Source organism: Convolutriloba macropyga, chromosome 10, assembly GCF_964194025.1.
Source record: "Convolutriloba macropyga chromosome 10, txConMacr16.3, whole genome shotgun sequence".
In the NCBI taxonomy this organism is placed as follows: Eukaryota; Metazoa; Xenacoelomorpha; order Acoela; family Convolutidae; genus Convolutriloba; species Convolutriloba macropyga.
Window position 1 is genome coordinate 18,292,313 of NC_134477.1, and position 13,393 is coordinate 18,305,705.

The following is a 13,393-nucleotide window of genomic DNA, read 5'->3' on the forward strand; positions in this document are numbered from 1 at the left end:
AATCAAATTTATCAGTAAATTTTTCCTTTCGATTGTAGGACAATTACAGAAAAGTAACAAGGTTTCTAAAAAAGATAGTACGCCGCAGTGTTCTCAGAACTTTTATCGTGTTAGATCTGACAAATTTCTGACCAAAACCATCTTTCTAATAGGCTGTAAGGGGATCCATCTTTTTATCAGATCTGATAAGACTTTTGTCAGATCTTGCAGTAAAAACTCCTCTTACAAGACCTTACACGATAAAAATTTTTTATCAGAACTTACAGAAAAATAATTCCCTTTTAGCGGATATTACACAATAAAAAAGTTTGCCTGACAAAAAAGGTTTATCGTGTAATATCTTATAAGATCCTGTAAGATAAGCATTTAAAAAAACTATGACTCATCTTTTTGGTGAGATTTTTGTCAGATATTATACAATCAAAAATTCTTCGTATAAGATAGCGTATTCTTCCTATATGTATGGAATACTCTTCAAATTGAAGACATTTCAGAGCTGCTATCAAGCAATAGCCAAAAACCTACAGCATGCAACACTTAAGTGTCAGCATGCAACAAAGAGAAAAATTTCTTAGATCGTTTTTTGAGATTTATAAGATATTGTGAATAAGGTTATTCGAGTACGAGGGGCTTTTTCTTAAGCGGCGATTATCAAAATAGGCTGAAAAACAACTTTTTTAAAAGACCAAACTATCTTATACTGCTAATTTGAGCCATAGTACCTCGTTGAGACTCAGAAAAAAAACTGCCACCAAAATATGATAAATGCACATTTTTCGTTTCATAATTGGTTAGTTGACCGATTATTTTTTACTTTCAAGTTATACGGCAATGTTAAAACCATTGAAACATGTCTTATCAGAACTTACCCGATAAACATTTTGCTTTAAGTGAAATTTTATCGTGTAAGATCTCATAACATACTTATCAGATCTCATAAGATAACAATTCAGCAAAATGAAATTATTATTTTATAAGATCCGATAATTATCTTATCAGATCTTACACGATTAAAATTCACGTAGAGCAGAATTTTTATCATGTAAGACCAGATAAAATTTAACACGATAAAGATTTTTGATCAACATATCACGTCCTACACGAAAAAAATACAGAATCACTGGGGCTATAGCTTCATTATTTGGGTTCTAAGGTGTATAAATATTACAAAAATGATTGAGTTTTTTGCAGATTGATGATTCAAAAAATTTAAAACCAGAGAGATTAGTTAACCAGTGAAATGAAACTTGAGGGAGCCTCTCGAGAAATTCAACATTTAGAACCTCTTCATAAAAACTGCGCTACCTTATCAGAAACTTAGAAAACTGAAGCATTGGTACCCTTAATCATGGGAGTGTCTGTTTTCTAGTCCAGATGTATCAATTAATTTTTTGAGCACGATTTGCTAAATTTTTTTGCGCAATGAAAGTTATTAAAATAATTATTGTTCTGCAGAAGTTATATAATGTGCTGGTTTGAAGCTCATATTGGTGGTTTTGCGGAACTTAAATGCTTTATTTGTTGATATCGTTCCTTAAAACTCACAACATCGCAAGATTGTTGGTGTTTTCTCAACAAGTGCCATGGCAAGATTATAATACCAATTTTGGCATCTTTTGCGTTTGGTTTCACCGGGTAACTGCTTTTCTTGGATGTGGCGGCTCTAATTTTTTGAACCTCTTAAAAATTACAAAATGTAGTACGGCGCCGTATAAGGCCATATCAAATTTTGTAAGATTTCTAAGGTCTTGTTTTCAAACTATAAATTGATCTGAAAATACCCCAGTGGCCTTAAAAGTTTACCTTAAGCCAATTGAAATTACAAAATTTTGTGCTGCCCCTAATAAGGCCATGTCAGGTTTTGAAAGTCCTCTTAGGTACTATTTTTGAATATATAATTCTTTAAGTAACCCAAGATGCTCCAAAACATTTTCCAACAATTTTGCAGGAGTATCATGTATTTGAAGTTGATTTTTCTTACTTTTTCAATTGTTGTTTTTTTGTTGGTTTTGGAAAACTCTACAAGTACGCTTGTTACTAGGCTATATCAGTACTCCTATAGTTTATTTCAGTAACTCCAACACTGCCGGTCCCAATCCCGGAAGGAAAAAGGAAGAGTGAAAATCCACAAAAACTATACCGGAAAACTCTCAGCAGGCAGTTTTTAACGTGATTATAGATTTTTCCGACAGTATTTGGTCGATCCCACTTTTAAGAGCACCGTATTAATGTTGCTATGGCCTTACTACAGCACCTTATTAATCTTGATGCAGCCCTAGCACGGCACCTTAGAAATCTTAGTACGGCGCAGTACAGTGCCGGAGTAAACTTGAGAAGACTAAGTATGGATTTTTTCTAAGACCTATACAGTGCCGAAGTAAGGTCTTAGTAAGTGTTCCAAGTCTGGTCAACCTGGGATAGATCACATATTTGTTGCTGTAGTAGTATACAAGATATTTTTGACAGTCCCATGCTGAAAATTTGTTAAAGCGGAATCAGCATTTCGAGGATGATTTAAAGAACCATCTTACTATGCAAAATGAATAGTTGATCAAAAGTTTTAATTAAAGAACAAAAACTAATGGATTGAAAACATTCTTTTTAATTCTCTCTTTCTAATTTTTTTTACTCTTGTGAACTTCTTTAGCGTCTTCTTTAGCGCAGTTTGAACGAAGTTCCACAACTTAGATGTGCGGTACCAAATAAGCCTAAGTACCGACATACGAAAGTTTCAGCTCTGTCACCATATAAGTCTGGCGAATTTCAAAGGTGGACAAGCTGCATTTTTGTCAAACCGGAGGTTGAAATTTAAGTATACGAGCATGTGACCTGGGATGACTTGGTAAACTAATCCCAAGAACAGAGAAAATATGCCAATTACGCCGTTATTTACCTTTTTCTATCCAACAATTGAAGTCTAGACAATAAACTAGGTTATTTTTAATAGTGAGAAGACTAAAATTAGACTTAAACTTTCAAATATTGTACAAAGTAAGTCGGCAACATAAACATAATCATTTCATGACAAGGCACTAATACAAAAAAACAATTACTGTAGTACCATAATGGTGTCAAATCAATGCTGCTATGCCAATGGAGTTCTTCTTGACGGACAAAACCATCAACGAGGAACATATATAGCTGGTCGAATGCACAGACAATTCAATTCTATCCACAATCTGGCAAACCACTACTGGCAAGATTTGCACCCTTTCACAACATGCTGTGCCCAGAACCCTCCCAATAGCCCAGAGTGTTTGGAAAAATTCAAAAGCAAAAGGAAAACCATAACTGGTTTTTACTGGCCGCGACCTGTCAGATTCAACAAAGGTGACCCGCATATTGAAACTATCGATGGAAAAAGTTTTCCATTTATGGGACTCGGAGTTTTCACATTGCTAGTCACTTCCCACGAGAATCCGACAACACTTCAGGGAAGTATGAGAAGAATGGGAAACGGAACTGTGTTCTCAGGAATCGCCATTAAATTTGACGAAGTGGTTCTTGAATGTCACATAAGCGATGCAGGAACTTTCACATTAGCTATTGATGGTAACGCTAGGAAACTGGGACTGCTGAAAGAATACGTTCTGTCAAATATTGAGATTGAAGAGAACAATGATGACAACACGTACAAGTTCCACTTTTTGGGAAACAACTTGATAGTTTTGGTGCAAGTTGTGAACAATTTGCTGAATCTGATCATTTCTGTGCCTCCAACTTTCAAAGGAAGTACTGTTGGGTTGATGGGCGTTTACAACGGGAACTCCTCTGATGACTTTCAGAGTGAAGGTTAGAGAGCTCCTTTTTAATATTGATCAGAGGATTTTTTTTATTATAATGGCTACAGCTTCGATCCACTTTGTATAAATTGCATATGACGTTATAAATATGACATTTTCATTTTAATGAACATTGTACCATTTTATCATCATTGAAAACATTTAGAAGAAAAAGTGAAATTAATGATTATGAGAAAGATTTATAAGTACAATTTTAAAGCTCATATTTTTTCTGCTATTTTAAAACTCATATTTTTTTCTGCTATTTATTTCTGCTATTATCTCAACGCAACCCAAAAATAAATCCTCTACGCTCATAAAAGAACAAAAATAAAAGCGTTTTGTTGTTTTTCGCATATTAGCAAAACTTGCCGAGATCAACGACAATGCGAATATCATTGCCATTCCTTCCTAATTCTGTCACATCCCTTTATGCGCAATCTAGCTACAATAGCAATGCGACAATTGGCAACAAATCACCACGATTAAAGAAATGATCAAATGATTAAAGTCAATTACACTTGTCCTAGATTGCACAAATTGTAAAATACAAAATCAACCAACCTATATACAATAATTTGAGCGTGTCGGACATATTCGCACTCGCTTACTTTCCTGATATTAATGCATGTGTGTGGAAAACAGCAATATTGCCAAGTATATATACTCAAGAAAATTTGCTTTTTTCATGTAAGGGGATTCAGTATTCTAAAATGTCCCAAACAATGGAAAACTAATCATAATAAAGGGTAAAAAGACATATTGCTTCGCTAATTAACGCAGCAAACATTTTTTTAATTTTTCAAATATTTGATCAATTATACAAAAATTTCTTTGAATCAAAAATTTGTCGAATAAAAAACAGTCCCGATAAAATGTTTATAAAAGGTTGATTTTAACCTAATTGTTGAGCTCCAAAGTAAATCAACACTTCGATAAAGATCAGGAGCGAAGTAGGGCTTCTCGTCTATATAGTAATAAATATTTGTAAACGTTTCTGTAATTTTTTTCCTAAGGCAGATATTGCTTTTGCGTAAAAAACTATTTAAAAAAAATCAGTCACGAGTGCCGTACGAAATTTTCTTAGACTCCTTTCTCATTTCATCGAAAAACTAAATTTAGCTAACAGCAATTTTTTTAGAAACATAGAGAATATGCAGTAAGCATTTGCAGTACAAGCATAGGAAATTTGCAGTAGAGACATAGAAAATTTGCAGTATTTGCAGAGAAAAACGAGAAACACCTTTTTTGCTGACAATCGGCAGTCGACTTTTTGCCACTTCAGTTTATTTTTAATTTTCTGATGTATATTATTCATAAGAAAATTTCGATCATTATCCTTAGAAAATTTTTGACCTATTTTCTCTCCCAGTTCTTGTTTACCCCCTAAATTGATAAACTTACACTTATAAGTCCACTTTCTTATAAAAATATTCAAGTCGCTATAAGTGCAAAAGTAAGAAATAATTTGCTCAAACATATTAAGAACAAAAAGGCTCGGTAATGTGCGTTCGCACATAATGTTCCGACCATCCGCGTCCATATTTTCATTTAATTGTTTAACAATTATAAATATATTCGAAAATTTCCAGACCTGCTAGTAAAAAGACCACAAGCATACACAAACAACTCAAAAACAAAACAATTCTTACGGCAAAAAATCAATATCTGAATTTAAAAGAACTTAGTAAGAAAGTAAAATACCGTCAGATAAAACCTCAAGCAAGAAAATTACTCGTCAAAAAATATCAACTTTGACCTGTCCATAATGAGAGTAGATAAGAACTTCAAAGAAACAAAAAAAAGGTCGAAGTTCAAAAACCCATTAGATTTTTTGAACCCAATCAATTTTAAAAGTCATACGACCAATTAACATTAATCAGACAAATGCGGGATAGATTTGCATATAACTCCTTGAAGAACAATGACAATCATCCTTGGTGAGATTGTCATGTGAAAGGACTACAAAATAAACACTCAGTAAAGTATTCAAGCCATTAAATTCTTAGCAACCAACTGAATATTAAATCTTCTTATTTCAGTTATTATTTATGTTTTGTCGGTTTTTGTTAAAGGTATATATCACAAGACAATTAAAAGAAGAATAAATGCTGACCATTCATCAATTTTATGAAAACGCACAATTGCTAAAATAATCAAATTTCGGTTGTAACTAAAAAGCAACATGGAGAATAATTTGTGTATCCACAGAAACTGGATGGGATTTCTGATTGACGTGACTTAGTTACCGGTAGACAAAAGGAAAAGAAGAGTAAAGTTCAAAAAATATCAATTTCTTGAAAAAAATAAAATCCAAATCGTTAACAACCATTAGCTGTCATTCGACGGAATAATTTGTATAATTCAATAATTTGAACAATTCTGGCAATACAAAGCAAAAAAAGACTTTCATCATTCAAAATAGTTCTTAAGACCACAACAAGAAAAGAGAAACTTGAAATCATTAATTATCAGAAGAAAGCATTTAATTAGATAATTTTTAACTAAAAAATCCGAGAGACTTGTCAGTAATCAGGATAAGTCATACGATCTCAACAAATAAAATTATAAGCAGGCAAAACAAAAACTTTGAAAAGAAAGATGTCAAAGTATAGTATAAGCGTCATTCAAACCCCAAGTCTTCCGCTGAACATCTTGTATAAGTTCAACTGATTGTCTTTCGCCGCCATTGGGACCTGTCAACGTTGTATAGTAGGGTCATAGGACTTCAAAAAGTACCAAACAAATGTCTAAATAAAAAATATGAGAATTTGTAAAAGCAAAGTCATAAAGGTAAAAATTGAAGCGAAAAATTGCTAAACAAAAAATTTTTAGCTCAGCAAAAACTATATGGGGACTCTAATTAATGGGTTTGAGGAACAGGTTCGGAGAAATGAATTTAAAATTGGAATACGGTTCAAAATCTGTTAGATTTTTCTAGGAAAAATTTTCCAGAGTCATAACAACCATTAAATACCAACTCAAAGCGTTAGCTAATTTCAATTAATTAATTTTAGGAAGCCAATTTCACTTTCAATTAAATCATAGTAATACAAGAAGTGTAAAAATTGCGTGTAAAGCACAAAAATTCATTGATAGTTTACGAGAACACATGATACCGAAGCCATAAAACCATAAAGTAATCCCTGATGACAAAATTTGCGTTCACTGCCTCTCATCTCAGCACAATTGAGGTTTTTATTGAAGGAATCTTTATGCAAATATTGGCTGCCTGTAATTGATATAAAAAACTAACAACTATGAAAAATTTCATTCAAAATGTATTCCTAACAAATTTGATTGAATATAAAAAAACTTTTTTTATCACGGAATAAGTGATATATTTGATTAATTTACGCTTGAAAAGACAATAAACGACGTTAGATATTATCAAACATTATTCAATTTTGAGATTTCAAATGAACGCTGCATTTCGTTTAAAACTGAGTTAATTTTGTTCTAACTTTAGATTCTTAAATTGTGTCGTCTGCTTTTGACTCAAATTTACAGGCAGAAAATTCGCATTTTTCTGAATTAGCCTTGTTTTTTTTGGTTATTAAATAATTTCTGTAAGTGTCTCAGACTATATCGCCCGTCCTACGGAAATCTCTCTGTGAGTTTATTAAGCATGAGTTGAAAAGTTCGTCAGGTAAGAGTTCAGTTGGGATTGATTAGAGTACTTGAACAGAAAATAAATCTTCATGATACCAACAAGCCAAGATAGTGAAAAGATTATGTTTATTCTTTTATTCACTCCTATTTTTTTCATATGATGGACCCAGTGAAAAGAAACTTGGAAAATCTCGATAAGAAGCGTGATAAAATATAAAAGATCCTGCTAAGATCTCGCTAATACTCTTGGAGTCAATATATGCTAACGCTAGTCAATATTGCCGAAAAGAGGCAATATATAAACAAATTTGTAAGTTCTTTGCTAAAAATTCAATAAATAAAATTTTGTTAAGACAAACAGGAAAGAATCACTATGATCTTAACAAGACTTTTCAAGTCTACTTTAAAAAACTAATTTTCCCATTTTTAAGCAAAAAAGTTTGAAAAAAATTTTTTTCACATGAAGGACCCAGTGAAATGAAAATTGGAACATCTAGATAAGAAGCGTGATAAAATATAAAAGATCTTGCTAAGACCTTGCTAAGACCCTTGGAGTCAATATATGCTAACGCTAGTCAATATTGCCAGAAAGAGTCAATATTTGAACAAATTTGTAAGTTCTTTGCTAAAAATTTAAGTAAAAAATTTTGTTAGGATAAACAAGAAAGAATCACTATGATCTTTACAAGATTTTTCAAGTCTACTATAAAAAACTATTTTTCCCATTTTTAAGCAAAAAAGTTTGGAAAAAACAATTTGGTACAGAAATTCAGCAAAATTATACCCAAATTGAACAAAGATGACACCAACAGTAAACACCAAAAGCAATTCAAATATCATATGTTCACAAAAAATTTAAGGCTCGATAACTTCTCGAAAAAAAAAGAAATTTATAAAAATCTTAATTTCCAATTCTACACTCAAAAGGATTTCTTATGATACTACATGCAATTCTCTATGATGTATATATTGATCGGCAAAAATTGACTGAACACAAAAAAAATCGTTTGAGTATATAATTCCTCTTCTTACTGAGTGGGGTCGGAACGAAAAACAGTTTGAATTATTAGAAGGCTCCGTAATCACTTTAACAAAAAGAAAACAATTCGTTTGAAGTTACTGTACTTTTGAGACTGCGCAGTTTCTGATAGGTTTCTTTGATGACTGTTTTCAACCGTTTCAAAAGTAAAAATTTCATTTTGTATTGTTCTGTCCCGAATTAGTGATATATTTGCTTAATTTACGCTTAAAAAGATAATAAACGGTGTTAGATATTATCAAATATTTTTTTTAATTTTGAGATTTCAAATGAACGCTGCATTTCGTTTAAACCTGACCTAATTTTGTTTTAACTTTAGATTCTTAAATTGTGTCGTCTGCTTTTTATTTCAAAATTACAGGCAGAAAATTCGCATTTTTCTGAATTAGTCTTGTTTTTTTTGTTATTAAATAATTTCTGTAAGTGTCTCACACTATATCGCCCGTCCTCCGGTAATCTCTCTGTGAGTTTATTAACCTTGATTTGAAAATTTCTTCAAGTAAGCGTTCAGTTGGGATTGATTAGAGTGATTGAACAGAATATAAATCTCTCATGATACCAACAAACCAAAATAGTGAACAATTTATTTTTATTCTTTTAATCACTTCTATTTTTTTCATATGAAGGACCCAGTGAAAAGAAACTTGGAACATCTAGATAAGAAGCGTGATAAAATATAAAAGATCTTGCTAAGATCTTGCTAAGATCCTTGGAGTCAATATATGCTAACGCTAGTCAATATTGCCAGAAAGAGTCATTATTTGAACAAACTTGTAATTTCTTTGCTAAAAATTTAAGTAAAAAATTTTGTTAGGATAAACAAGAAAGAATCACTATGATCTTTACAAGATTTTTCAAGTCTACTATAAAAAACTAATTTTCCCATTTTTAAGCAAAAAAGTTTGGAAAAAACAATTTGGTACAGAAATTCAGCAAAATTATACCCAAATGGAACAAAGTTGACACCAACAGTAAATACCAAAAGCAATTCAAATATCATATGTTCACAAAAAATTTAAGGCTGGATAACTTCTCGAAAAAAAAAGAAATTTAGAAAAATCTTATTTTCCAATTCTACACTCAAAAGGATTTCTTATGATACTACATGCAATTCTCTATGATGTATATATTGATCGGCAAAAATTGACTGAACACAAAAAAATCGTTTGAGTATATAATTCCTCTTCTTACTGAGTGGGGTCGGAACGAAAAACCATTTGAACTATTAGAAGGCTCCGTAATCACTTTAACAAACAAAAACAATTCGTTTGAAGTTACTGTATTTTTGAGACTAGGCAGTTTCTGATAGGTTACTTTCATGACTGTTTTCAACCGTTTCAAAAGTAAAAATTTCATTTTGTCTTGTTCTATCCCGAATTAGTGATATATTTGCTTAATTTACGCTTGAAAAGATAATAAACGGTGTTAGATATTATCAAATAGTTTTCAATTTTGAGATTTCAAATGAACGCTGCATTTCGTTTAAACCTGACCTAATTTTGTTCTAACTTTAGATTCTTAAATTGTGTCGTCTGCTTTTTATTTCAAAATTACAGGCAGAAAATTTGCATTTTTCTGAATTAGCCTTGTTTTTTTTGGTTATTAAATAGCTTCTGTAAGTGTCTCACACTATATCGCCCGTCCTCCGGTAATCTCTCTGTGAGTTTATTAAGCTTGAGTTGAAAATTTCTCCAAGTAAGAGTTCAGTTGGGATTGATTAGAGTGATTGAACGGAATATAAATCTCTCATGATACCAACAAACCAAGATAGTGAACAATTTTTTTTTAATCACTTCTATTTTTTTCATATGAAGGACCCAGTGAAAAGAAACTTGGAACATCTTGATAAGAAGCGTGATAAAATATTCAAGATCTTGCTAAGATTTCGCTAAGACTCTTGGAGTCAATATATGCTAACGGTATTCAATATTGCCAAAATTAGTCTATATTTGAACAAACTTGTAAGATCGTTGTTAAAAATTCAAGAAATAAGATCTTGATAAGAAAATAAACAGAAAAGAATCACTATGATCTTAACAAGATTTTTCAAGTCTTGTTAATTTAGTTTTTAGCACTCCCATAAAGCAACCTTTCCTCAATTTTTCTGCAACGAAAAAAGAAGTTGAGTCTAAATTGGGACAAAATTATATTAAGGTGAAGCAAGAAAAGCCCATAGTTCTTGAACAATTTAAAACGCCCCTCGACTTCTTTTGTTTTGAATTAAAGTTTCATTTATTAAGAAATGAATTGTTTTGGGCTGAGAATCGGCACTGATCCTCTTTAGCCTCAATTTGTACTTTTAGTTCACAAAAGAATTCTCTTTCATTTCTTGGGACAAGATAAACCGAACTTTGATCGAAATTGATAAACAATGTAATCAAAACTTGTCAAGAAATTGTCAAGAGCTTACATGACATTTTCTTGGTTTATCTTGATGAGATCTTACCAAGATCTTATCAAGATGTACCATGAAATGTTGGTATTTCAAGTTCTCGGCAAGATGTTTCAGTATCTGCAAGAGATGTCAAGATCATGCATGTCTTATCAAGGTGTATCAAGTTTCGTTTCACTCAGAAGCAAGAAAAAACAATGAGTATAATAAAAAAAAGAAATGTTGTGTATTTGTGAATTGGAATTTTCTTCCCTTTCTTTTTACTACCCTTTTCATGTTTGCTGTTACGCTTTCAACTGGACTAATTGCTTGTGCAATTTATAACTTTGATCAAGCCTACTCCAACCTTTACATTCATATGCAACCAAAGTTAATCAACAAAAGAGTTACTATTCTAGCGACAATCCTCTAAAAATATAGAACTATTCATAAATGTATAAGTTTTCGTAAACAATTCGTGCAAAAAATAGATAATTAACACGCTAAGTTTGTTTTTTTTTAGATGGCACAATTCTTGATCTAGACACAGATCTTCTTACTCTCCATCGGCAATTTGGAAACTCGTGGAAAGTGGAGAGGTCAGGATGGCTCTTCTCAGTACAGTCAATTCGAGATGAAATTGAGAAAGAGATTGAAACGGGTTCTCCTTTCACTCCAATTTATGATACTGTTTTTGAGAGCCCCGAAGTGGAACAGAAAGCTGCACAGGTGAGCAGTTGTTTTTTTATGGAATTGGACAAAAAAAATTGGAATTTTGGCAGCAGACTCTGTTTTATTGTTGAGTGCAGTGAAACAAATCTTTAACCGCCAAAAACAAGTTTTTAAAGAAATTTACCGTGGTTATTATTAATTGCTCTTGAACGTAGTTCATAGCCATTATTGTAAACGTGTGTGTCTTTTTTTATGCGAAATTTTCGCTTGACAATTATGACTTTTCGAGTGACTTTTACGCCCTTGACTTTTTGAATTTCGCGTGATCAAAAATTCTCTCTCAATCACAATTTCAAGCAGCTGAACTCATTTGGCGGCAATTTAATACTAAAAGTCAACTGAAAAGTGCGCCGAAACTGGTGTCATTTTTTATTTAAATTTTACTTGTTAAATATTAATAGTGGTATATGTTAACCTCTAATGTGGTTATTTGAAGCCCACTATAGAACTTCTTAGTCCCATTTAGGCTCCCCCTCCCCCCCCCCGACTCCCGACTGAAGCAGGCTGCAATTGATTAGAGCTCCCACTAGTCGTTCAAAAGCAATTCTTCCGACGTTTAGTCGGTTATGTTTAAAATTGCTCACTTCACGCAACTTTTGCCTAAAAGATGTCACATTTTCGGCTGTGGGAATGCAGTGGAAAAATTTCTTCACTGCCCGGGTCGAGAAAAAATCGGATAAATATGTAAGATAAGCGGTGAAAAGTTTTTTTTTCACCGCAAATTTTGGTCTAATGCGGTGAATTTTTGTAAGATAAGCGGTAAAATTACAAATTTTAGCGAAGAATTGTGGTGATTTTTTGTAGGTTCGCCACTTACTCTAGTAGTGAAATTTCATAATTTCACCACTTAAAAAAGTTTCAAAAAGAGGTATGATTATTCGCGGGTAAATTTTCCGTGCGTCTTTTAATAAATGTATCTTAACTTCGTTGAACAAAAGACAATTCGAAGCGTTTTCTAAGCGGTGCATTTATGTTATTTCACCAATGAGATAATCGGTGAATTTGAGTAATTTGATCGCATTCACTGCTGTTCTCCCACAATTTTAACACTTTTTCTGAGCGGTGAATTTATGTAGGTTCACCACTAAGTTAAGCGGTGAATTTATGTAATTTCATCGCATTCACCGCTTATCTTACATATTTTGGACACTTTTTTTCAAAGCGGTGAATTTATGTATTTTCACTGCTAAATTAAGCGGTAAAATTATGTAATTTCACCGCTACCAGGCTAAAAAGTTTTTTTTTACCGCAATCACCGCCTGATTTATGTAATTTCACTGCATTCACCGCTTATCTTACATAATTTTGCGTTGAATGGCGGTAACACCTTGACCCGGGTGAATACACAATGAATTTCATGCGAAATATCCTTGATTCCCTTTTGTTGTCGCAAGAGTTGCACAGAAATCTCAAATGGATATATGCAAATCAACCTCAATTTTTGTTTTACTAACTAAAACCTATTCAGATCGATATTTTGGTACTTTGTTTACTTTTTTGTTTGGTTCTTTAGGAGATATTGGGGGCTTAAAATTTGCGATGCCTTTTAACCTTCATGACGCAAGATATCTCGAATGGCTCTATCGATTGCAACGTTTTTGTTTTTTATTTAGGTATTTTAGTACAAGGCAAATAGGTTCCTTAAAAACACAATTTTATTTTCCTACATCTTTATGATTATTTGCTAAGTAAATTCAAATAAACAACATTTTGTGAAAAAGCTTCATTCAAAAATATAAAATAACAGTTAACAAATTTCCTCAAAGACCACAAATTGATTAGCTCTTTAATGGATTGGAAAAAAAACAGAAGCAAAAAATTTGCAGAAAATTTCATCCTATAAATGTAGAACACAAC

The 13,393-nt window shown here is 32.2% G+C and overlaps 1 protein-coding gene across 1 annotated transcript; it reads left to right on the top strand.

Moving 5' to 3' along the window:
• The first annotated feature begins 3,062 nt into the window (after positions 1–3,062).
• Positions 3,063–11,629, top strand: LOC142347946 (sushi domain-containing protein 2-like). The gene is made up of 2 exons (XM_075399111.1): positions 3,063–3,792; positions 11,328–11,629. The coding sequence occupies exons 1-2, from the start codon at positions 3,066–3,068 to the stop codon at positions 11,627–11,629; spliced, it is 1,029 nt and encodes a 342-aa protein (XP_075255226.1). The 5' UTR covers positions 3,063–3,065.
• The last annotated feature ends 1,764 nt before the right edge of the window (positions 11,630–13,393 follow it).

Coding starts and splice junctions, on each gene's coding strand:
- LOC142347946 (XM_075399111.1), top strand. CDS start 3,066: ATGGTGTCAAATCAATGCTGCTATGCCAATGGAGTTCTTCTTGACGGA. Junction 3,793..11,327: donor TGATGACTTTCAGAGTGAAG/GTTAGAGAGCTC, acceptor GTTTTTTTTTAG/ATGGCACAATTCTTGATCTA.